This window comes from Heloderma suspectum, chromosome 7 (assembly GCF_057233095.1).
Source record: "Heloderma suspectum isolate Gila_16-S chromosome 7, 16-S_ref, whole genome shotgun sequence".
NCBI classification, from domain to species: domain Eukaryota; kingdom Metazoa; phylum Chordata; class Lepidosauria; order Squamata; family Helodermatidae; genus Heloderma; species Heloderma suspectum.
In genome coordinates, this window is record NC_139464.1 from 67,112,172 (window position 1) to 67,137,419 (window position 25,248).

General features: G+C 41.8%; 1 protein-coding gene across 1 annotated transcript in view; it reads right to left on the minus strand.

Moving 5' to 3' along the window:
- TRHDE (thyrotropin releasing hormone degrading enzyme) overlaps positions 1-25,248 on the minus strand; it is a 379,983-nt gene that overhangs the window by 59,997 nt on the left and 294,738 nt on the right. The window contains exons 11-12 of the mRNA XM_084810483.1: positions 14,226-14,359; positions 14,080-14,135 (exon numbers count right to left, since the gene is read on the minus strand). Coding sequence (XP_084666609.1) covers positions 14,080-14,135; positions 14,226-14,359 — 190 coding nt within the window. The remainder of the gene's footprint in view (positions 1-14,079; positions 14,136-14,225; positions 14,360-25,248) is intronic.

Consider the following 25,248-nt stretch of genomic DNA (forward strand, 5'->3'; position numbering starts at 1 on the left):
ACTGCCTCTGATACTGAAGGTAGCACATAGTCAGCAGCACTAGTAGCCATTGATAGCCTTCATTGCCCTGAATTTGTCCAATCCCCTTAAAGCCATCCAAATCGGTGGCCATCACCACATCTTATGGTAATGAATTCCATAGTTTAGCTATGTGTTGTGTGGAGAAGTACTTCCTTTTATCTGTCCTGAATCTTTGACCAATCAGCTTCATGAGATGACCCTGGGTTCTGGTATTATGAGAGAGGAGAATTCCTGTCCATACTCAATTTCTCTGCCTCGCCTTATTTCTCTTTCTGTACCCCCATTCTCTGCCTCACCACTGGTGTCCTAGCAATAAAATCTCTATTTCCCCATCTGTCTCTTTTTTTGTTGCATTTCTATCTTCCACACTCGCTTTCTTGTCATTGCTCTTCCTTGCTGAGCTCAGTGGTGGCTCCCAGGTTTCATTCCAGCCATTCACATGGTGAAGATGTACACTGGCAGAGGGGGATTGTCCATGAAGGGAAGCTGCAACTGGCCTTCAGGCCAGTTAATAAAATTAAAATAAACTACGTTCTGAGTAAGCCTAGTTTAGGGCCATACTCATTAGATCAAGAATAATACTTCTTGAACTTTGTGTAACTTTTTATCTTATTGTGTAAACCTGTTCCTCTTACAGTGTCTAAGCCTATTACATTTCCAGGCTACTTCAAGCACCTAAACTTAGCTATAATCTTAACAAGCTCATTCCATGATACTTTTTTAAAGTGGCCTTTGTTACTCTTAAATATATTGCAGGAATCTTCATTATTTTTATGAGGATAAAATAGATTTAAAACATACACACAATTTTAATTTTTGTTCTCATGATAATTCAGAGTTAGATAAAGATATGCAAAATGCACAGCAAAGATATACAATGGAAAGGGATAAAAAAAAAGCTGCATAAAAGCTGCATTTTGTATTTCTGAGAAGAGTTACTTCTTTAGATGTACTACTGGAGCCACATAAATAAGATGGAGCCACATAAATAAGACAAAGCCACAAAAGAAGGGGCCATCGATTCTGAAGAACTGAATCTACTTATAAGGCACACCGTCTCTCTAAAGAGCTGCCTTCTTCGTCTATACTCTAGCTCACCCTTCCCAACCTGATGCCTTCCAGAAGTTTTACACTACAACTCCCAGAATTCCTGTCCATTGCCAATCTCGCTAGGGTTGATGGGAGCTGGTTCAAAACATCTGGAGGGTACCAAGTTGGGAAAGGCTGCTCTAGCCCATACTGACCATACCTTACTATTTCATATCATACCTATCCTCTCACTGAAGTGTAGTTGTCCAAATCCTCTCTTTACTCCAAAACTTAAGAGAAGGCCAATGTAGAGGTGTGTTGATAGTTCAAGAGGTCTATTTCCCAAAAAAACATCATATGATGAAAAATGTTTTTATGGTGTACAAGTGTGTATTATGCACAATTATGCACTAATAAATAAATATCCTTGGTTTAACTTTAGAAATGAGAAACTTTAATTCTGTTCCTTTCTATATTCTAGGAGAGGCAGTCAGAATACCAAATTCTCCAGAATTATGGCTTACCGTTTTGTGTGAATGTAGCCGCTGAGAATACCAACTAGTGTAACTACATATTCTGTTCTTTCCGGCATAGCTGATTTGCCAGCATCAAGTAAAATTGCCAATATTCTTTAGCCACGCTACCATATAATTGGGGGACTAAACACCAACCACCTTCTATCAGTTCAGAAAACACTGAAGAGCAATGGGGCTATGCTAGTTTTCAAGGAAGGAAATTGTTGGGACATTCTTACCTAGAACAGCATGTATGTGACTGCATGAAGGTGCCTTATTCTGGGTCAGAACATTAGTCTAGTGCAGTCTACTCTGGCTAGCAGTGACACCCTAGGGTCTCCCAAGGGGCCTTCCCATCATTGGTACTTCAATCTTCTAGTTGGAGATGCCAGGAACAGAACTTAGGACCTTTTGCATGCAAAACAGGTACTAGACCACTGATCTGTTGCCTTCCTCAAGGAATACTCTGATTCAGAAACTTGCTCAAGCCATGGGAATGCACACATATTCCCATCTAGCAAGATCCCCTTTCATACAGCAAATGTCCAGATATGTTGCTGAAATACTGATGCAATTTAAATTCTAGCCATAGATATGCTAATGAATATTATGTCTTTAACAAGGGTCACAAGGCATCAGTAGTAATCTCAAAATATATTAGAGTTGACAAATCTCTCCAATAAAAGTCAACTGTTACCAAGTATGCAATCTCTAACAATTTTAGAACAATTTAGTTCTATGCTTGCTGATTGCAGGAGAAAGTCACTCAGAAACAATATGTTCACATTTAATGGAAGAAGGAATGAAAGTATAGTGCCTACTAAATTAAGGCTATATAGAACTTTAAAATATCCCTTAGAGTGCCATTTCATTCATATTACATATGTTTAAGACAGCATTATCTTGGAGGCATAAAGGGGGAAATTGGGAAGTTAATGCATATTTTCAGATGTAGAAGCATATGAATCTAAGAGTAAATATTCTATGCTTCAAAAGAATTTCACAGGTTTTCCCCTGACCAATATATTTTACAGTACACAAAAAGAGCGAGTCCGCCACTTCCTCTACACTTTATATCTGAATCAAAGAGACTTGAAACTGAATCAAAGGGCACTATTAAAGAGTACGTGCTAGTGCTTATTTTGGATAAGTTTACCAGTAACAGAGGTGCGAAAGTGACATCATATATATTGTATTAATTATTCCTTAAGTATAAACATTAGGAATCCAGAGCTTTCCACATCGTGATAAGCATTTATGATCCTGACATCACTGCAGTTAGCAGAAGATGTAGCAGCCCTGTACCCATCTATGGGACCCAGTTCCAGAGTCAACCCATTTGCCCCTTTCAAGCGAGTGCCATCCTGGAGTTGCTGAGGTCAGAAAGAAAAAACACTATCCATATTTCTTCTGACACTTCCATCTGTTCTTTGCAGCAGAGTACTACAATTTCTGTTATTTATTTATTTATTTACAGCATTTTTATACTGAACATTAATGAAGAGTTCTCTGAGCAGTTTACAGAGAATGGTTAGACTGGAAGATATCTTGCAGCAATTGCTGAAGTACAAGAGCGACTGCACATTTGAAAAATGAAACATTTAGTGGGTCAGTAGGCAGGCATTATGAAATGTGTGCAGATTCTTCATATGAATGATTGGACAAAAGAATACTTTGTGAATCCAAGCAAGCCAACTTTCCCATCCTTTTCAGTCACTATGTCCCTTTGCAAGTAATATAATCTAAGAAGTATTGCCTGTTCCTCAAATCCCCACACTTTCCTACAAGCCTTCCCAAAGACTTAGTAGATTCTCAAACATTCAAAACCAAGGACAAACTAGCCAAGATGTTGAGAAATCTGCGATGAATCTCCTAAGGCTTTTTTCAAAAGAAGACGTGAAAAGCATCTGCCAGGAGGTGGGGGGAGGTTAGATTGGTGCCATGATGCTGGGGGAAAGTTAACCATTTCCCCTATACCATTTTCCCAATCTAAATTCCCCCCTGCCCCCCCCCCCAGTTTGGTATTTGCCTATGGGAAAATCATACAAGTATCGCACCTCTGGCATATAAGACAGAAGTGACAGTACGAAGTCCATACAGCCACAAATCAATTACAAACTCTTCCATATGTCTCATTGGGCAGTATCCAACTGTGTCATTCCACTAGTGCAAATGATGCTGCACTTGTAGAAACTAGGTTCTGAACTATGTGCAAGAGAAGAATCCAGTTAAAATTACATTTGTCCAATATAGTTGGGCAAGCAGTTGCACAGTCTGATGTATAAGAGGGTGTGCATTATGCTTGCATAACACAATGTGCTACTGGTTTGCTCATAATGTGTGCACAATCCATTATGCAAGCGGTTGCGCATTCTACCTGTGAAACCAGTTGTCCAAGCAGTTGGGTTGTGCAAGTGTGATGTACAACTGCCTGCACAATGAAAACATTCAGAGGAGCTCTGCTAGCACTATTTGAGTTACGCCAGTGTTAGATACTTCCCATTATAACCTATAATATGCAACTCTCTTAACAATGCCATGCTTGCATCAACTTTAAACAAGGTTAGTTAGAGAAACAGCCTTGTGGCTTGTCAATCATGAAACTATTAAAGTCTGCAAAACCTTGAGCATTCTTAGAACACAAAGACGTCTTCAACTGATACTGACATTTTGAGTTATTGGTCAAGCTACCCTTCAAAGTGCTTATTACACTATCACATAGAACTGTAAGTGAATAAATAGCATAGCTGATGCTTTAACAGAAATATATCTACCACTTCAGGAAGTGAATCAGAACACAGCAACATATATTACGGCCTATGAAAACAGAAGATAGGTTGTGGTTGGATAGATGAGGAGGAAAGAGCTAAAGCTGAATCCAGGACAGATTCAGTGATGGTACAAAAACAGAGTGTTCTAGGCTATGTTATCAGTGGCAGTGCAGAAACAGGCAGCCTGGGGATTCCCCTAAACCTGCATTACTACTGGAAAAATGGGTAACAGCTGGGTCCAGAAATAACTGATAAAATACGTATTTCATATAATTGATAAAATATGTATCTGATATACCGCTTCACTTCTACCAAGTAATAAATAATAGCAATACACAAAACCACCCAACACTTTCTCATAAAAAGTAAGGACGATCTCCATCATCTATACTTTTGTTTGATTTTAATTAATATTTTATTGAAAGCTTTTCATTATATGACATATATAACTCCCCCCCCCACCCTGCACCTCCAGATTTCTCCATTTCCCCATTGGTATAGAGAGTGCAAATTTGTTAACAGGTGATAAAGACTGTTGTTGTTGTTCAGTCGTTTAGTCGTCTCCGACTCTTCGTGACCCCATGGACCATAACACGCCAGGCCTTCCTGTCCTGCGCTCTCTCCCGCAGCATGCTCAAGTTCATATTCATTGCATCGGTGATGCTATCTAGCCATCTCATCCTCTGCCATCCCCTTCTCCTTTTGCCTTCAGTCTTTCCCAGCATCAGGGTCTTTTCCAGAGAGTTTTCTCTTCGCATTAGGTGGCCAAAATATTTGAGCTTCAGCTTCAGTATCTGTCCTTCCAGTGAGCACTAAGGGTTGATTTCCTGTAGGATTGACTGATTTGACCTCCTTGCAGTCCAGGGGACTCGTAAGAGTCTTCTCCAGCACCACAGTTCGAAAGCATCAATTCTTCGGCACTCAGCCTTCCTTATAGTCCAGCTCTCACAGCCATACATTACTACTGGGAAAACCATAGGTTTGATTAGACGGACCTTTGTCGGCAAGGTGATGTCTCTGCTTCTTGCTATGCTGTCTAGGTTTGCCATAGCTTTCCTCCCAAGGAGCAAGCGTCTTTTAATTTCAGGGCTACAGTCACCGTCTGCGGTGACCTTGGAGCACAAGAAAGTAAAATCTGTCACTGCTTCCATTTCTTCCCCTTCTATATGCCAGGAAGTGATAGGGCCAGATGCCATGATCTTCGGTTTTTTTAATGTTGAGTTTCAAACCAGCTTTTGCACTCTCCTCTTTACCCTCAACAAGAGGCTCTTTAGATCCTCTTCGCTTTCTGCCATTAGGGTAGTATCGTCTGCATATCGGAGGTTGTTGATAATTCTCCCAGCAATCTTAATTCCGATCTCTGATTTATCCAACCCGGCATTTCTCATGATGTACTCTGCATATAAGTTAAATAAGCAGGGTGACAATATGCAGCCTTGTACTCCTTTCCCAATTTTGAACCACTCGGTTGTTCCATGTCCGGTTCTTACTGTTGCTTCTTGACCCTCGTACAGGTTTCTCAGGAGACAGGTAAGGTGGTGTGGTACTCCCATCACTTTCAGAATTTGCCACAGTTTGTTGTGATCCACACAATCAAAGGCTTTAGTGTAGTCAGTGAAGCAGAAATAGACTTTTTCTGGAATTCTCTTGCTTTCTCCATGATCCAGAGAATGTTGGCGATTTGATCTCTAGTTCCTCTACCTCTTCGAAACCCAGCTTGTACTTCCGGTAGTTCTTGGTTCGCATACTGCTGAAACCTAGCTTGTAGGATTTTGAGCATCACCTTGCTAGCATGTGAAATGAGCACAATTGTGCGGTAGTTTGAGCACTCTTTGGCGTTGCCCTTCTTTGGAATTGGAATGTAAACTGACCTTTTCCAGTCTTGCGGCCATTGTTGAGTGTTCCAAATTTGTTGGCATATTGAATGCAGCACTTTAACAGCATCATCTTTTAGGATTTTAAATAGCTCAGCTGGAATACTGTCATCTCCGCTAGCTTTGTTGTTACTAATGCTTCCTAAGGCCCACTTGACTTCACTCTCTAGGATGTCCGGCTCAAGTTCAGTGACCGCACTATCATGGCTATCAGGGACATTCAGATCTTTCCTGTATAGTTCTTCTGTGTATTCTTGCCACCTCTTCTTAATCTCATCTGCTTCTGTTAGGTCCCTGCCTTCGTTGTCCTTTATCATGCCCGTCTTTGCACAAAACGTTCCCTTGAGATCTCCGATTTTCTTGAAAAGATCTCTAGCCTTTCCCATTCTATTGTTTTCCTCGATTTCTTTGCATTGTTCATTTAAGAAGGCCTTCTTTTCTCTCCTTGCTATTCTCTGGAACTCTGCATTCAGTTGGATAGATCTTCCCCTTTCTCCCTTGCTTTTCACTTCCCTTCTTTCCTCAGCTACTTGTAAAGCCTCATCAGACAGCCTCTTTGCTTTCTTGCATTTCTTTTTCTTTGGGATGGATTTCGTTGCTGCCACCTGAACAATGTTACGGACCTTCGTCCATAGTTCCTCAGGCACTCTGTCTATCAGGTCTAATCCCTTAAATCTATTCCTCACCTGCACTGTATATTCATGTGGTATATGATTTAGGTCATACCTGAACGGTTTAGTGGTTTTCCCTACGTTCTTCAATTTCAGCTGAAATTTTGCAACAAGAAGCTCATGATCTGAGCCATAGTCAGCTCCAGGTCTTGTTTTGACTGACTGTATAGAGCTTCTCCATCTTTGGCTGCAAAGGACATAATCAATCTGATTTCGATATTGACCATCTGGTGATGTCCATGTGTAGAGTCGTCTCTTGTGCTGTTGGAAAAGAGTGTTTGCTATGATCAGCGTGTTCTCTTGGCAAAACTCGATTAGCTTTTGTCCTGCTTCATTTTGTACACCGAGGCCATGCCTTCCTGTTATCCCAGTGATTTCTTGACTTCCTACTTTAGCAGTCCAATCCCCTATGATGAAGAGGACATCTTTTTTTGGTGTTAGTTCTAGAAGGTGTTGTAGGTCTTCATAGAACCGATCAACCTCAGCTTCTTCAGCCTCAGTGGTTGGGGCATAGACTTGAATTACTGTGATGTTGAATGGTTTGCCTTGGATTCGTACTGAGATCATTCTATCGTTTTTAAGATTGTACTCCAGTACTGCTTTTCCCACCCTTTTGTTGACTATGAGTGCTACTCCATTTCTTCTAAGGGATTCTTGCCCACAATAGTAGATTTGATGGTCACCTGAATTAAATTCACCCATGCCTGTCCATTTTAGTTCACTGATTCCCAAGATGTCGATGTTCAATCTTGCCATCTCATGTTTGACCACCTCCAACTTACCTTGATTCATTGATCTGACATTCTAGGTTCCTAAACAGTATTGTTCTTTACAGCATCGGACTTTCTTTTCACCACCAGACACATCCACAGCTGAGTGTCCTTTCGGCTTTGGCCCAGCCGCTTCACTCTTTCTGGAGCTACTTGGAAATACCCTCTGCTCTTCCCCAGTAGTATATTGGACACCTTCCGAATACAATAGTGCTTATGGTATTAAAGCAGCTCTGATCTACTACAGTAGCATATATGCAACCTCCCTTTCCCTAGAAGTCTACAAACTTATATATTTTTTTTTCAATTCTTTCTAGGCACTGTAGGAAAAAAATATTTTTAAAATACTTCTTAATTGCCATGCATCCACAGGCTTCCAGGGCAGTGTACAAAAATGTTCTGGAGGAAATTAACATGTCGTTTCTCAAGAAGATGTAGACCTGGCTCAGCTCAGAGTCCCATATTCCAGAGAATTCAGAACGGTGGGAAAAACAGGACTGCATCCAACAGAATGGACACTGCTGGCAGATCAAATTCTACCTCTCCCTGTAACCCCCTAGACCTGCTCCAGAATGTTGGGTAACCCTGTGGAGCAGATTTAGGAAGCATGCTTGCGGGTGGAGGTGAGAAAAGTACTGGTAATGTGATCTCGTTGGCCAGTCCATGTTAACTATCTTGCTGCCCTATTTAGGACTAGTGACATTTACGGGCTGTTTTCAAAGGCAGCCCCACGTATAACGCATTGCGGTAATTCAGACGAGAGGTTATCAGAGCATGGATAACTTTAGCTAGGCTATCTCTGTACAGATAAGGGTGTAGTTGGTATACCAGCCTAAGCTGATAAAAAGTGTTCCATGCTGCGGAGTTCACCTGTGCCTCAAATGACTGTTCTAGATCCAAGAGCACCCCCAAACTACAAAACCAGATCCTTTAGAGGGAGTGCAACCCACTCCAGAACAGGTTGAATATCATCTAGCCAGGCAGATGAACCACCCACTAACAGTTAGGGATGTACGAAAGTCACTTACCTTTCCGCAGATTATGTTGATGGGGGGGGGGAGGCATTCCGTCCCTCCCCCCAGAATCCTCGACGGGGGGGAGGTGATCTGTTCCTTCCCCCCGGAATCCTCCACAGCCGGCTGTGCTCCACGGGAGCTCCGCGGAGCAGCCGGCCAGGCCCAGCCAGGCCAGAGCCATCTGCAGCCGGATTTCTGGCCACGGAGGGCTCTGGGGGGGAAAACAACAACAACAACAACCACGTATGCAAATGGTGGCAGCTACGGCCGCCGCCATTTGCGTTCCTTATTTTTGGCTGTCTTAGTCTACGTAAATATTTACGTAGACTACGACGGCGAAAATAAAGGGGAACGCAAATAGCGTAGCGGGCGCTATTTGCGTCCCTTTTTGATTCACCGTTTTAGCCTATGTAAATATTTACGTAGGCTAAAACAGCGAATCAAAAAGGGACGCAAATAGCGTCCACTACGCTATTTGCGTTCCCCTTTATTTTCGCTGTCGTAGTCTACGTAAATATTTACGTAGACTAAGACAGCCAAAAATAAGGAATGCAAATGGCGGCGGCCGTAGCCGCTGCCATTTGCGTACGCAGGTTGTTGTGTTTTTTTAAACCCAGTCATGATAGGCTACGTAAATCTTTACATGGCCTATCACGTCATTGTTGTTTTTTTTAAAACCCAGCCATGATAGGCTACGTAAATCTTTACATAGCCTATCACGTCGTCGTTGTTGTTGTTTTTTACACAAGACTGCAAATGGCGGTGGCGGCAGCCTGTCGGAAGACCAGCCACCGCCACTGCTGGAGCCGCCGCCACCCAGAAGATCCGCCCCAGGCAAGTCTCATCCTGGGGGGGATCTGTGGGGGGGCGAGGGGGTGGCAGGCCGTTCCGCCACGGAGTTCGGGGGGCCGAATGCACTGGCATTCGGCCTCACCGAGATCCATGGCGGAATTCTCTGCCATCCCTACTAACTACCTCCGTCTTGTCTGGATTGGGTTTCAGTTTATTGGCCCTCATCCAGTCCATTACCATGCCCAGGCACTGATTCAGAACAGCCACTGCCTCACCTGGATTTGATGAGAAAGAGAGGTAGAGCTGGGTGTCATCTGCATATTGATGGCACCTCAGCCCACACCTCCAGATAACTTCCCTCAGTGGTTTCATGTAGATGTTGAACAGCATAGGGGATAAAACAGAGCCCTGTTTAACCCCATGGCATAATTGCCATGGCACAGAGCAATAATCCCCCAGTAACACCTTCTGGAATTGGCCATCCAAGTAGGAGCAGAACCAGTGCAGCGCCTCCAACTCTCAACCCAGACAACCTATCCAGAATGGTATTGAAAGCTGCTGAGAGGTCCAGGAGAATCAACAGGGTCGCACTCCCCCTGTCCCTCTCCCTGCAGCGGTCATCCAATAGGGTGACCAAGGCAGTTTCTGTTCCAAAACCAGGCCTGAAGCCTGATTGAAATAGATCTAGATAATCTGTTTCATTCAAGATTACCTGGAGTTGTCCTGCAACCACCTGCTCAAGCACTTTGCCTAGGAAGGGGTTGTTGGCCACCAGCCTATAGTTATTAATGTCCTCTGGGTCCAGGTTAAGCTTTTTCAGGAGTGGCCTGATTACCGCCTCTTTTAAAGAGGCCGGCACTACTCCCTCTCTCAAGGAGCAATTTACAACCTCCTGGACCCAGCCAGACATCCCCTCCTTGTTTGAATTAATAAGCCATGAAGGGCAAGGGCAAGCACACAAGTGGTTCACTGGACTTGGCCCAGCACTTGTCCGCATCCTCGGGCCTCAATAACTGAAATTCATTAAATAAAACTGGACCAGACAGTGCTCTGGACGCCTCTCCCAATGGAACTCATTAATCATGGCATCCAATTCATGACAAATCTGAGCGACTTTATCTTCAAAGTGCTGTGCAAACTTGTCACATTTCCACAAGCACTTCCATGTTTTGGTGCAAACACCACTATGCCACTTCCTCCTTGCTGAGATTCAGGAAGCTTTGTAAATCCTATTTATTTAGGTAAGCTTTTAGACGGTTGAGGATTGTTTCTGTTACATGCTGCATGAAGTGATTTAGTGGTGCTGCTAACAGGAGACAGATTTTTGCTGCTAATATTTTTATTCTTAGTTTCATTGTTGCTTTGTTTCATGTAATGATTTTATGAATGTAGTGTTATATTATTGTTTTATTTGAAAGCCATCTTGAGCAATATTGAAAAAAGGGCAGACACCTTTTAAAATAAATTAAAAAATCTGAGAATTGGGGACAATTAGATTACCTTTGTGCTGTGGTCCAGTTCCATACTGCTCTGGTAACATTGGTGTACGAGATGATAAAGCTATTTGCCATTAATTTTACAAATATTACTCAAGCAGCATGGCACTGGAATGTATCACGAAGCTAATGTAATAATTGTGCCTCAGGGAACCTTTTGGAAAAAAGTATTAAAAGTTGAATTAGAAGGGTAGCCAAGACCATCTGGATTAAAACCTTAATGTATATTGAAAAATCACAACCTGGGCAAGACCTTATACAGGATATCATACGCAAGACATTTCCAACATCACAGTGCCCACTGGTTGTACTGACCCAGTGAAAACAGACTGCCTACTGATAACCGATAGAATGTATACTTAGTTCAGGGATGGGGAACAGTTTTGGAGTGAGGGGCTGAATGACCCCCACACACACATCCCTTTGCAGGCCAGATGATGTCAGGGGGCATGGCCACATACCCTGACATCATCTGGTCCCCAGGTGAAGCACCGGCTGATACTACAGCTGGTGCTTTGGCGAGGGACTGGCTTTGCTATGCTCAGGCAAAACCTGTGTGTAGCAAAGCCACTCTGACTGAGTTGGTGGCTGGAGGCATGCTCCAGCTGCTTGCTTGGCCAATGGGGGAAGCCACCATGAAGGCAAAGCCACTGTGGTTGTGTCACCAGCTCGAGTAAGGTAGCTGGTTGGACACTGTGTGAACAGAACGTTGGACAAGACGGACCCTTGGCCTGATCCAGCATAGCTCTTTTTATGTTCTTAGTGCTCCAGCCTCTGGCTTGGCCAAGGATGCTTTGCCTACATGGCATTGTCCCCAATGGGGAAGGTGCATGCAAGGGATCCATAGGTGGGGGACCCTTCACCTGAGGAGTGTCCTCCCCAATGGGAGAAGGTGCAATCTGGGTAAATTCCCAAGGCTTCCGTTGGTGTGCAAAAAGACTTGGCAGGCGTTCTCCTATGCCTGCACACCTGCTGTTATCTCCCCGCCAAGCCCTGTGGCTCCATAGGCCAGATGGGGAACTTCCATGGGCCGGATTAGGCCATGGACCAGAAGTTCCCCATCCCTGGCATACTCTAATGGTCTACGTCATATTCTTCATACTAATCCAGACAAAGACTATCTTGCCCCAAGGTAAATGTTCCTATGTACACATTCTCCTAGGCTGAAGTTAAAGGGTTTTTGTCATTGATTAGTAAGTCCTCTAACAGAAGCTAATAGAAGCTAAACTCATAATACTGCTTTTGCATGAACATGTTTTGCATCTCATTGGAATTTATGTGAGCTGCATCTCTGCTATAGCTCCTCACACAGCACCTAGGGTCAACAGGAACAGTTGAAAACTATGATGAACGTCCCATTTTTACATTAAAATCCATTTCATAGAGCAACTATTTCCCTAAAATGTGAGAAAAAAACAATTTTGATACTTTCCCTCTTTATTTAAGTGTAACAATGCATTTTAAATGTACAATATTAAATATCCTGATATGTAATGAAATCATAAGCAAACTGTGGGTCACTTCACTAGAGTGGAGGTGGGGATGGGAGGGCTGGCACACAGCGTAGTCACCAGGTCTTAGGCAAAGCCAGCTGGACAGGGATTGTGGCACACTTGGGAATGGGGAACAGAAGACTAGACATGGCAAATGCTAAGTGAGCAAGCTGTTAAACAGGGCTGAAATGGAATGGAGGAAGAGAGTCAGGAAGGGAGTCAAGGATGCAGAAAAGAGCAACCGAAACGATCAAGGGGTTGGAGCACCTTCCCTATATGGGAAGGCTGAAGTGTTTGGGGCTTTTTAGTTAGAAAAAAAGACATCTGAAGGAAGACATGATAGAACTATACACAACCCTACATGGTGTGGGAAAGTGGCTACAGAGATGTTTTCCTCCCTCTGATAATATTACAACTCATCTCATGCAATTGATGGGCAGGAGATTCAGGACACGCAAAAAGAAGTACTTCTTCACACAACACATTATTAACATAGGGAATTCGGTACTGCAAAAAGTAGTGATGCTTATTAGCTTAGAACAGATGGCTGTTAACGGGGAATTAGACAAATTCATTGGGAATAGGCCTTTCCATGACTATGAGCCATGCTATTAGGAAGCTATTTGTCATGATGATGGTGATGGTGATGAGATGGAATCTCCAGATTCAGAGGCAATATGCCACTGAATACCAGTTGGTGAGAGGACAACACCACTGTGACACAGCTTATTGCCTTCAAGTCCTTCTTGTGGGCTTCCCTGAGGCAACTGGCTGGCCACTGTAGGAAACAGTAATGTTGGACTGAATGGACCTTTGGTATGACCCAGCAGGACTCTTATTTTCTTATGATGAGGTGGGTGCCCTCCACAATGGGGGGGGCCCTTAATGGGTGCTTTTTACTTGCTTCTTCTCTGAGGCCTTTCTATTTGCTGAAGTTGCCAGTCCTGCCAATTCTTCCTAGTCTCTCCCCCACGTGATTTTTTTTTTGGGGGGGTGTTCATTTCATTCTTTCTCTCCCTTTCATTCTTTCCCCTGAAGGTTAGGAATTTTCTGGATTCATTAGTAGGCTTTTGAAGCAGGGTGAATGGATATCACCAACAATGCAGTACCATCTACTTTCAACAACACCAACAATGCATAAAATCACTATTTCTAAAACTGTTCTACTGGGTGCGCACACATAACATTTCTGGCTTGGATAACCATATATTGTACTGTAGAACTAGAAATATCATGTATGTGAGAGCATAAACAAATTCTGAAGCTTGAAGAGTTTTATCATTAGAAATGATATATTGCACAAGGATCATTTTGTTAGGAAAATAGTTCATTACTGAAATGGGAACAGATTATTAATCTCCGAAGTATTAAGCTGATTTAAAGGAAAATTAATCAAGCATCTACACTCGGAAATACCCTCAGGCTTTTATCGATCAAGAAGAGGAAAAGTGCTGCAGACACTGTTTATGCTCCATATCATGAAAAGACAGAAAACTGAAGAAAGCAAGATGGAATTTGAAACGGTTTTTAAAAAGCTTCAGCCTCAAATCACACACAGACACACAATGCAGGCAAATATATGAGTGTTATAGGAATGTGTATCAGGCTATATTATCTACAGGAAAACATACCTGGCTAAATTGAATGAATCATCAATCAAACTTGCACGATTACTGACAGAGATTACCTAAAGGAGAAAAATGGAATAAGATGATAAAAGCAGCAGGGATTTCATACGTCAAAACAAATTTCAGTTAATATAATGAAATGAGCTTACCTTATGGTTTCTCATTAGTTGGTCAATTAACAGCCTCCAATTTCTAATGTCATAGTTAACCCTAAAATAGCCCGTTTGATTGATGTTGCCCAACAGCCAGTTTCCCTCATTAAAAGAAGCAATCCTGTGATGCTCTGTAAACAAAGCACAGGAGAAAAGGGACTGGAAATTATTGGTTCAGAAAGTTTTAACATTCTAAAACATAATTTTACTTAAGGTAAAATTTCCTGTACAATTTCCTTTACCACATATATACAGTATAGTATAAAACATCTTTAACTTAAATGCACTACATTTGTTTCAGTTATAAAAAAAAAATTACAAATGAAATAGTCCACTCTTCCAGAGGGACAATATTTTTCATACTAACATCCTACCTAATCATGATCCAGTCAGGTAAAAAAATAATAATCCCACTCTCCTTTCCCCAATTTACAGAGAAAATACTGAATACATTTTTATAACAAAATTATATTTTGATAGAAAAATATGATTATCGTAGGTGCCCTTTATAAAAAAAATAAGTAGCTTCATGTTACTTTACTTTTTATATACCAACAAGGTTTTCATGCAGACTGATCTCTAAGATAAGGTAGCTAGATTTAATTCAGCTTAGGACCAGTTCCTACATTCACCCCAGATGTGATACAGACATTACAAGAAAAAACTCTACCTCATCAGTTTCATGTGGTGAATATTATTTTATGAATGCACCCCCACATGGTGACAGCTAGTATTTATCACATCAGGAAGCTTGTTAATTCTCACAATTTTCAACTGAGGCGGTAAAGACCACCTGTTGCCATGATAGAGCTCATTCACAAAGAATGTTCGCCACATGGAACCGACGAGCCAAAATCATCTTATTATGACTTTATTGCATCCAAAGTGAACAAGGGAATCAGGCTGTAGTCATCAAATCAACAGAACAATGCTCACTTAATTTCAAATATTCTACTCTGTGGACCACAGTCTTAGGCTGCAATCCACAAAAAATAAGCCTGCACAATGTATCACAAACAAAAAGCAGTTCCACCTGTGAGTTTATGTGGTAGGGTACAGATTAACCTCACTCACATACTATGTGCAATCTGGACAGAAGCAGCAGTAGCTCCCTTTTTCAGTCATGGCAGTAACTGCTCTGAATGGGAGCTGTGAAAAGTGGGGGGAGATCTTGTCTTTCTCAAGTAGCTGGAGACTCAGGGAAGTGTTGAATGGAAGCAGGAAACTGACAAGTATCAGTTCAACATTTAAAACCCAGAGGATTACCTTGCTAAATGGATGATATTCTCCCCCCACTTTTTGGTGCACTTACCTCTCCCAATCTTTCCCTCCTTTTTCTGACCTGTCACTGTCAACGGTGCACAAATTAGCCTATATGCAGTCTTGTCTTATCAATTTCCTTATGTGTTTCCTACTGCACTTCTTTCCCTTTTACAGCTGAAACATACAATGGCATTGCCAAGAGCATCTATATCTACATCTCAGCACCATTTGGGCAAATTTCTTGGGCAAAAAAAAGGGGAGATTGGTGAAAGAGTGACCGTCCCTCCAAAGTGCCATTTGGACATTGTTGGAGGGGCAGTCACTGGTGAGGAAGGCTTGAGGCGGCATATGCAGGCGCAATTGGGAAGAATGGCTCTGTAACCAATCACCACAACCCATGATAAAATTGCTTTCCCAGGTTTGGATGACATTGACAACCCATCATGGGTTAAATAACCCCAACAAGCCATGGGTTGTCAGGGTGGCTTGTTACCCCAAAATAAGCCACCTTGAGGGAAGCGGTCTGGGTTTGGGTGACATGACAATCCACCATGCCTTGTTACCCATGATGAGTTGTCATGCTGTACGAACCCAGTCAATAATCTAGAGCAGAAATTTACCGTTACTTTTAAAATATGAGAGAATATGTGTTTGCCTGAAAATGGAGGCAGAGATTGAGAGAAGGCATGTATGTAAGCGCCACCCACATGCCCATGAGCTTCTCTTCAGACCTTTGTGCATTCAACATGACATGCACACATGGGCATTGGGGGTGGGGGGGTTGTGCAAAGCCCCATCTCCTCCCCACAATTTTAGCCCTTGTGTGTTCAGGGTGAATGTTTGAACAGGGCCGTATTAGTAACTCAATACCTTTTTGGCTCTGTCCTAGCCATTGAATAGTCTCCTCCGGCTTGGGCAAGTTTCCAGAGCAAGGATGTTGTGGGGAAATTACTTCTCCACATGCCTTTGATATACAAACTTGTTTATATATACCAAGTTCAGGAGGGTATTTTATGGCTGAACTGAGAAATCTATATAGAAACATATGAAAGAAGATAGTCTTATAGACATTCTGAGTCCAACCCAGGGTTTTCTATGTTAAAACCAGCATCCAGAATTGTGCTTGGAATTCCATAGGAAACCAGAACGGATGCTGGAGTAATGCATTGACAAAGAGACATGCACTCATATAGAAGTAGGTCACTAGCAAGAAGCATGTCATTAAGAGCAATTCCATGTAGCGTGCAGTAATATGACAGCATAAATAACCTTAATATTATAATGGAAGCTGTTCTGTAATTCCATGAGCATGAAATGTTAAAAGTAAACTATTGATTCCTTGTTGAACGGTAAGTTATCCCGAAGAGGATAAATGGGTTTGACATTTTTATAGAGTTATTTTTTCAAAGAGAAATGATGAAGATTGTGCATATGGCCATGATCACTCAAGGAGTTACGTCTGAACCAAGTTTAGGGCATAATCCTAACTAGATAGGCGGCTGCCTCTGACCTTGGAGACGACCGCCTATCCAAAGCAAGGCAGGGGAGGCGCGGGGGGATCGTTCCCTCCATGCCTCTCCTACCTTGCTATTTTTCACTAGACAGCCGTTTTTGGCTATCTAGCAGTGGGGGGCTGACCGGGACAGGAAGCTGTCGTATGACACATTGGATGTGTCATATGCACAGCTCCGCTCTCCCCACCTCAGAACATCCCCCAACCCCGCCCTTTTTCAGTCGCTCCACGCTCCTCTTGTGAGCGCAGAGGATGGGGCTCCTCTGCATTGCCTCCGAGGCAGCACGGACAAGAGGGGCAGTCGGTTTTCCAGGAACTTACCTCGGAGCGAAGGCTCCAAGGTTGGTTCCCGGAAATGAGCATATCCTATGGCCTGCTAGACCATGTGGCATAGAGAAGAAATGAGTAGTTTTTGGCTGAAAGTGGAGGTTGGTTTTGTGGGGGTAATTTTTTATGCATATCTCTGCTACTAATGCTCCAATTCATATGAACCCTCATACACAAGATTCCCAAAAATTGGTATAAATTTCGTTGGAAATACATACTAGGACTTGTCAAAAAGCCTGCATATTGAACACTGTGTAAGCAAACCCAAGGATTGTATTTTATACAGGAGTATTATGAATGCAAAACAAATATACATTAATGTATAAGGAAGTCAAGCAGGGCCTAATCTAGATTTTTAATATGTTTTTAACTGAAACACAGTATGACAGTCCATATAAACAGATGAAATATACAAGATGTTTTGCTGTTGTGACACAGTGGTTCAACAAAATGCTGTAATAATTCTGGGTTTAACTTTTTTAAAAAATACAGTCATTGTGTTACCTAGGGAACTGAAGACATTAAATAATTAATCATTGCATTTTAACTGTGAAATTATTTCATTTGTTTAACTGTAAGCTCGGGAGATCTCAGCATGTAAGTTTTCTGGTCAAATAGGTCAATGATCTAATACATCACAAATCCTGTGGTTTAGGTGCAGTTTATCAGCATATGTCTCAGAGTTAATAAGAACATAAGAAGAGCCATACTGGATCAGAACACGGGGCCATCTAGTCCAGCATTCAGTTCGTGCAGTGGCCAACCAGCTGTCGACCAGGAACCCACTAGTAGGGCATGAGCGCAACAGCACCCTCCCACCCATGTTCTCCAGCAACTGGTGTACATAGGCTCACTGCTTCTGGTACTGGAGATAGCACATGGCCATCAGGACTAGTAGCCACTGACAGCCTTTTCCTCCAGGTATTTGTCCAGCCCCCATTTAAAGCCATCCAAATTGGTGGCCATCACTACATCCTGTAGTACCAAATTCTATAGTTTAACTGTGCGCTGTGTGAAGAAGTACCTCTTTTTATCTGTCTGGAATCTCTCACCAATCAGCTTCATAGGATGACCCTGGGCTCCAGTATTTTGAGAAAGGGAGAAAAATGTCTCCCTATCCACATTCTCCATGCCACGCATAATTTTGTAGTCTTCTATCATGTCTCCCCTCACTCTCCTTTTTTCCAAGCTAAACAATCCCAGCTGTTGTAACCTTCTTTCATAGGGGAGATGCTCCAGCTCCTTGATCATTTTAGTTGCCCTCTTCTGCCCTTTTCCCAGCTCTACAATAACTTTTTTTAGATGTGGTGACCAGAACTGTACACCGTATTCCAAGTGTGGCCACATGATAGATTTGTACAGAGGAAGTATGATATTGGGAGCTTTATTCTCAATTCCTTTTCTAATTGTGCCTAACATGGAGTTTGCCTTTTTTACAGTGGCCACACACTGATTTGACATCTTCATTGAGCTGTCCACCACAACCCCAAGATCCTTTCCTGGTCCGTCACCGCAAGCTCAAAACCCATCAGGCTATACCTGAAGTTGGGATTTTTTTGCCCCAACATGCATCACTTGACACTTGCTTACATTGAACTGCATTTGCCATTTAGATGCCCATTCTCCCAGTTCAGAGAGATCCTTTTGGAGCTCTTCACAATCCCTTTTTGTTTTAACCACCCTAAATAATTTGGTGTCATCCGCAAACTTGGCCACTTCACTGCTCACTCCTAATTCCAGATCATTTATGAACAGGTTGAAAAGCACTGGTCCTAATACTGATCCCTGGGGGATCCCACTATTTACTGTTCTCCACTGGGAGAATTTACCATTTATTCCTACTCTCTTCTTTCAGTCCTTTAACCAGTTACTGATCCATAAGAGGACCTGTGCTCTTATTCCATGACTTCCATGAGTCTTTGGTGAGGAACTTTGTCAAAAGCCTTTTGGAAGTCCAAGTAAACAATGTCTACCAGATCACCCCATCTACATGTTTACTGACATTCTCAAAGAACTCTAAAAGGTTAGTGAGAAAGGACTTACCTTTGCAGAAGCCATGTTGATTCTTCTTCAGCAGGGCTTGTCCTATATGCTTACTAATTTTATCTTTAATAATGCCTTCAACCAATTTACCTGGAACAGACGTTAAGCTAACCAGCCTGTAATTTCTCAAGTCCCCCCTGGATCCCTTTTTGAAAGTTGGTGTTACATTGGCCACCTTCCAGTCCTCTGGTATGGAGGCTGATCTTGGGGACATGGTGCATATTTTGGTTAGAAGATCAGCAATTTCATATTTGAATTCTTTGAGAACTCCAGGATGGACACCATCTGGGCCTAGTGATTTATTCACTTTCACTTTATCAGTAAGGTTGAGAACATCATCTTTTTATTTATTTATTTATTATATTTATTTATATCCCGCCTTTTCCCCCACACTGGCACTCAAGGCGGCCTTACAATGTTAAAACTGCTACAATTAAAACCTATAAATAGAAATATAAATACAACAGTAAAAAAGTTAAAAGTATAATTAAGTCATCAATATTTAAATTGTGAAAATATTAAAACATTAAAAGACAACCAGAACAACAAAAATGGTATCCATACGTCGCATTTTCCCAGGCCCAGACTAGTTATCCCCAAAGGCCTGCTGGAACAAAAAAGTTTTTGCATGCCTACAAAAACATATCAAGGGGGGTGCCACTCTTGCCTCCCTGGGAAGGGAGTTCCAGAGCCTTGGGGCAGCCACCGAGAAGGCCCTCTCCCGTGTTCCCACCAGGCATGCCTGTGATGATGGCAGGATGGCGAGAAGGGCTTCCCCTGAAGATCACAGGGCACGAGTAGGCTCATAAGGGAGAATACGGTCTTTCAGATAACCTGGACCCGAGCCATATAGGGCTTTATAGGACATAACCAGCACTTTGAATTGTGCCTGGAAACAGACTGGGAGCCAGTGAAGCTGTTTTAACAGGGGAGTTGTATGCTCCATGTCTTTTGTCACCATTATTTGCCTCAGTTCCTCAGACTCCCTTCCTGAAAACATCAGTTCAGGCACAGGTATCTGTTCTATATCTTCTGCAGTTAAGACAGATTAAAAGAATTCATTCAGCTTCTCTGCAATCCCCTTGTCCTCCTTCAGTACTCCTTTAACTCCATTGTCATCCAGTGGTCCAACTGCTTCCCTAGCTGGTTTTCTGCAATAAAGAATTCTTTCTTGTTGGCCTTGATGTTGTTAGCAATATGCTCTTCAAAATGCTTTTTTGCATCTCTTATTGTCTGCTTGTTTGCTGTTGTGCAAGCTTGTGCCCCTTTTATTTTACTCACTTGGGCAAGACTTCCATTTTCTGAAGGAAGGTCTCTTTTCTCCAATAGCTCCCTTAACACTGTTCATTAACCATGCCAGTGACCTCTTCAGCTTGGTGCTACCTTTCCTAACCTGTGGTATACATTTTAGCCTGGCTTCTATTAGTGTGGTTTTGAGTAATCTCCAAGCATTTTGAAAGGATTTAATCCTCTTGACTCCCACTTTTAACTTGCTTTTCATCAGTTCCCTCGTTGTAGAGAAATTTCCTCTTTTGACATCAAATGTGACTGTGTTGGACTTTGTGGGCAATTTTCCATTTAAATATATATTAAATCTGATAGAACTGTGATCACTGTTTCTAATTGGTTCAATAACATTTATATCTCATACTAGGTCATGGGTGACACCACTTGGGATTAAATCCAAGGTCGCCCCTCACCTGGTCGTTTCCATGACCAACTGTTCTAGGGCACAATCGTTTAGGGCATCAAGAAATTTAACCTCTTTGTCATGGATGGAATATGCATTTATCCAATCGAAGTGGGGGTAATTGAAGTCACCCATTATTACAACACTTCCTCATTTGGAGGCCTCCCTGATTTTGCTTTCCATCTCAAGGTCACTCTGAGCATTATGGTCTGGGGGATGATAGCATGTTCCTAGCACTAAATTAGTTTTGGAACCTGGTATTGTCACGTACAGTGCTTCTGTGGAAGAGCCTCCCTCTTCTAGGTGTTGCAGTCCATTCGACACTATGCCCTCTTTGATGTACAGGGCAACAAGTCACCTTAATAGTCCTGGATTTCAACTTCCTACCCAGCAACCTAAATTTGGCTTCCAGGACCTCACAACTATTTTTTCCCACATCGTTGGTACCAGTATGGACCCAGACCACTATCTACTAGGCTATCTAATAGTTACTATCTTCATACTCATCAATCCTCAATGCATCTAACATGCTTACATATTCTGCCACATTGTGACACTGTTCACTGTGCCCACACATCTCAGTATATGGTAAATATGCACTGACAACCACATCTTCCAGAATCACATCCCTTCCTGCATGAGCATTAGATCAGGAATAGGATGGATCGCAGTGCTAGGGGATCAAGACACCATGCTAGTGTATAACTGCCCTCCTCATTCTTCCATCCATACACAGCTGATGGAAAATATGGTTGTGGATCATCAGCCTGGCCCCAAAACACTGTGACATGATATGCTTGACATGTACAGTCATAGAGTTGCATTTCATAGCGGATACTTCAGCATGCTTCCGCATAAACAGGTGCCACCAGAGTTCTGAAGTACTTCTACATGGTGTGTCATGCCTACAGAGTCTGCAAACAAATCTCTCCAGAGCCTCACCTGTTTCATTGCAAGGGAGGTCTGCTTCATAACCCCAAAACTGAAGTCCACAAAGAATATGCAGCTCAGAGATCAGAAATGTTTTGAATTGAGTACCTTTGCCTATGCTAGAACATGTGTCAGTTTTATCAGCACCAGTGAATACCCAAAAGTCAAGAAGGGCCTTGGCTCTTTCCTTACTTAGGGGACAATACAGGGGCTGAACTGGGAAGTGTGCTTTGAGGATACCTTTCATGTAATAAACCAAGTGTGTGGGCAGAGCTGGGGGTATAATGCACCAACAATAACAGGGGTGAATATATGCCCAACTCTCATGAAAGGGAATTTTTATTGGCATTGATGGCATGAAAAATAAGATGATGATGATGATGATGATGATGATGATGATGATTTTAAAGAAATTTCAACCATCACTGAGCAACCAATGTCTAAAGATCCCAAAATAGCCCTATTAGGCATATTGAGAAGAAACATACTGCAATGCAACACAAAGATCTTATCCTATTCTTACTGGTAGCGGCTCGGTTAGTCTTTGTGAGACAGTGGAAAATTAGCACAGAAATGTCAGTGGAAATCTGATACCAAAAGCTTTGGCACATTGCCATAGCACTGAAGCTAACCCACCAGCTCAGACTTTATAAAGAACAAATGAGTCCAGATGCATTTTTATGGTTTGATATCCCTTTATTTATTTCACAAGTCAGAGAATAGGTGCACACCACCTGCAGCTTACACACCAATCTGGAAAAACTGACTAACAGTGTAATTCCTACTGATGATTTGTAAACACTGATAGTGCTGTGCAAACGTTGTTTGGTTTTGCAATTTGCTGTTGTTGAAAATAGTAATGGAGGAATGAGAAATGCAGTGTTATACAGGATGTAAAATATCCTATGTACATTTAAACAAATCACAATAAAGTAGTAGTTGTTGTTACTGTACCAGCTACCTTCTAGTTGCAGTGATAGATATTCAGACAGTCTGACACATTTGCAATGTGCTGTTATTTATTACACAACCACAAACTTCATCTTACTGTGTTTTCAGAAGTACAGTAGACACTTCACAGTAGACAGATGCGTTGTTGGTTCAGCCTTTCTTTCAATGAGACAGAAACTGCTTCAATAGAATGTTGATAACTGTGCTGTCAGCAACATGGTGCTATACCTCACTGCCCTCTGTGCACCTATTCCTCATCTTCTCTTTCAGAGATCCTTGCATGTACCTATCAAATATCAGTCTCATTTCATGATAAACCATTTGATATTTGAACAAGACTTGCTTCAAAATTTTCAGCAAAATCCTTGCATATTTTTATGTGATCAGTTTTCTATGTTGTATTTACTGGTGCCATTCTATCCAACAGTATGTTCCTTTTCTGAGAAGGAGCAGGAGTTGTGACATTCTGAAGATCTGCTAGTTGGTGGTTAGTTTTCATGTTTTTCTAGAGCATGCATGACTTTTGTCTTGTATCATGACAGGAACACGTTTACATTTGGAGTGAAGAGGGATCTTGGGAGAGCTGGGACCTCTTATTTTCCAAGTGTCTCTTTGAGGTTGATGTGTGGCCGACATCTTATTACAATAATAAAACTAGCTAGAAGATTCTCTTTTTCAGAGCTTAGCAATTTTGTCCTTCACCTTGAACTTGATTTATTTGGAGGAATCTTTAAATAGCTTCAAGGAAGCTCTTTTAGTTGGGCACCAGGGTGTCTGCTGTGCTGTGCTGATTCTTTCGTACACAAATGTTTCATGTAGCATTTCCCCAATTAGGTCCCTGTTAAGAACTTCATGCTGGATATTTCTTTGCTACTACTTTTGTCATGGCATTGACAACCTCACATGATTTGTCATGGAAGGCTTTTCTCACATTCTAGAATAATTTCCTTCATCTTTGAAACATTGATGAACATTTTGTAATGTTTAGACCCTGTGAATTCATTATGCTTTCTTCTTTTTGGTATGTTTTGTACATAATTGACCTGTACAAATTCTTTATCCAATCTGGAGAGTTCTGGAGCTATGAAGAAGTGGTTATTAAAGGCAGATTCTGATTGGATAATGCCAGTTATTCCTCTTAACACCTTCATGCTTGATGGAGCAGAAAGGGATGCCACTTTTGTTTACACAAAAGTTTTCCAATTCATGTCATCTGTCAGGATGGGTTGCTGAAGCTCCTTCATTTCTATATGGTACACTGGACTCAGGCTGTCATGGTTTGTATGTCCAAAAATTATACTTTAAGTTCTTCTAGGGTTAAAAGATTGACATTTCTAACCTGCTTGCTTTGAAGCTCTCATGTGTAGTAGGGTAAACTTTAACTGTCTCATGCAGTTAAGAAGAAACTGTTTGCTGTTTCTTGGCTCTTACTGTTGAAATCCTGCATCCTGTCAAGTAGATTTAGTCCTTCTATTGCACTTGTCACAGAGGTGTGAAGACTCGAGAAAAACGGGGGAAATTCAGGGGAAAGTGTGCTTTTTCTGGGGGTTTTCCTCCCAGGACAGCTTTTGTTTTTTTCCCCCCAAAATTGGGAAAAATGAACATTTTTAGATTATGAAATATTTTCTTTTAGAATTTAAGACAAAGTGCATATATATTGTTACACAGCCTTTACTCCTCTGAATGATTTCTAAGAACTATGCATTACGATTTTTATAGAAAGACTAGAGTTTGTGCTCAGTTGTGCTCAGTTTCTCAATATGTGAATAGAGTCACCATATGGAAGAAAAATGGATTCCTGACTGTTTGGATTTTGTTCTACAGGGTCCTGTGTAACTGAGCTTGTTCTGGTTAGTGTAGCAATCAATTCATGTGGTTCTAATCTAAAACCCACAGGTGAAAAAAACACTGTATGCAACAGAACATCATGTGCATTATCCCACCTATGTTTCTTTTTTAGAAATTGACTTTGAGACTGGGGTCTGTGGAACTCACTGCCACAATTTTTAATAAAGTTCTCAATTAGACTTCACTACTAGGGAATGCTGCCTCAGCTATAAAGCTTTTTAACTGCTGCCACTAGAATAAACCCCCTCTACCTAAAACTAACCCAGTAGCCTGGCTTTTATGGTATAAGCATGTGACTGACACTACCACTAGGTGACAACCTTTCAAAATGAACAAAAGATAAGATGTTCATTAATGGAAATTATTTACAAAGTGAATAAAATGTCACTCTTCAAATAATACTTTGAGATTGCTTAAAAGGTTCTTAAATTAAATATGGTTGCTTTCTATTCCTA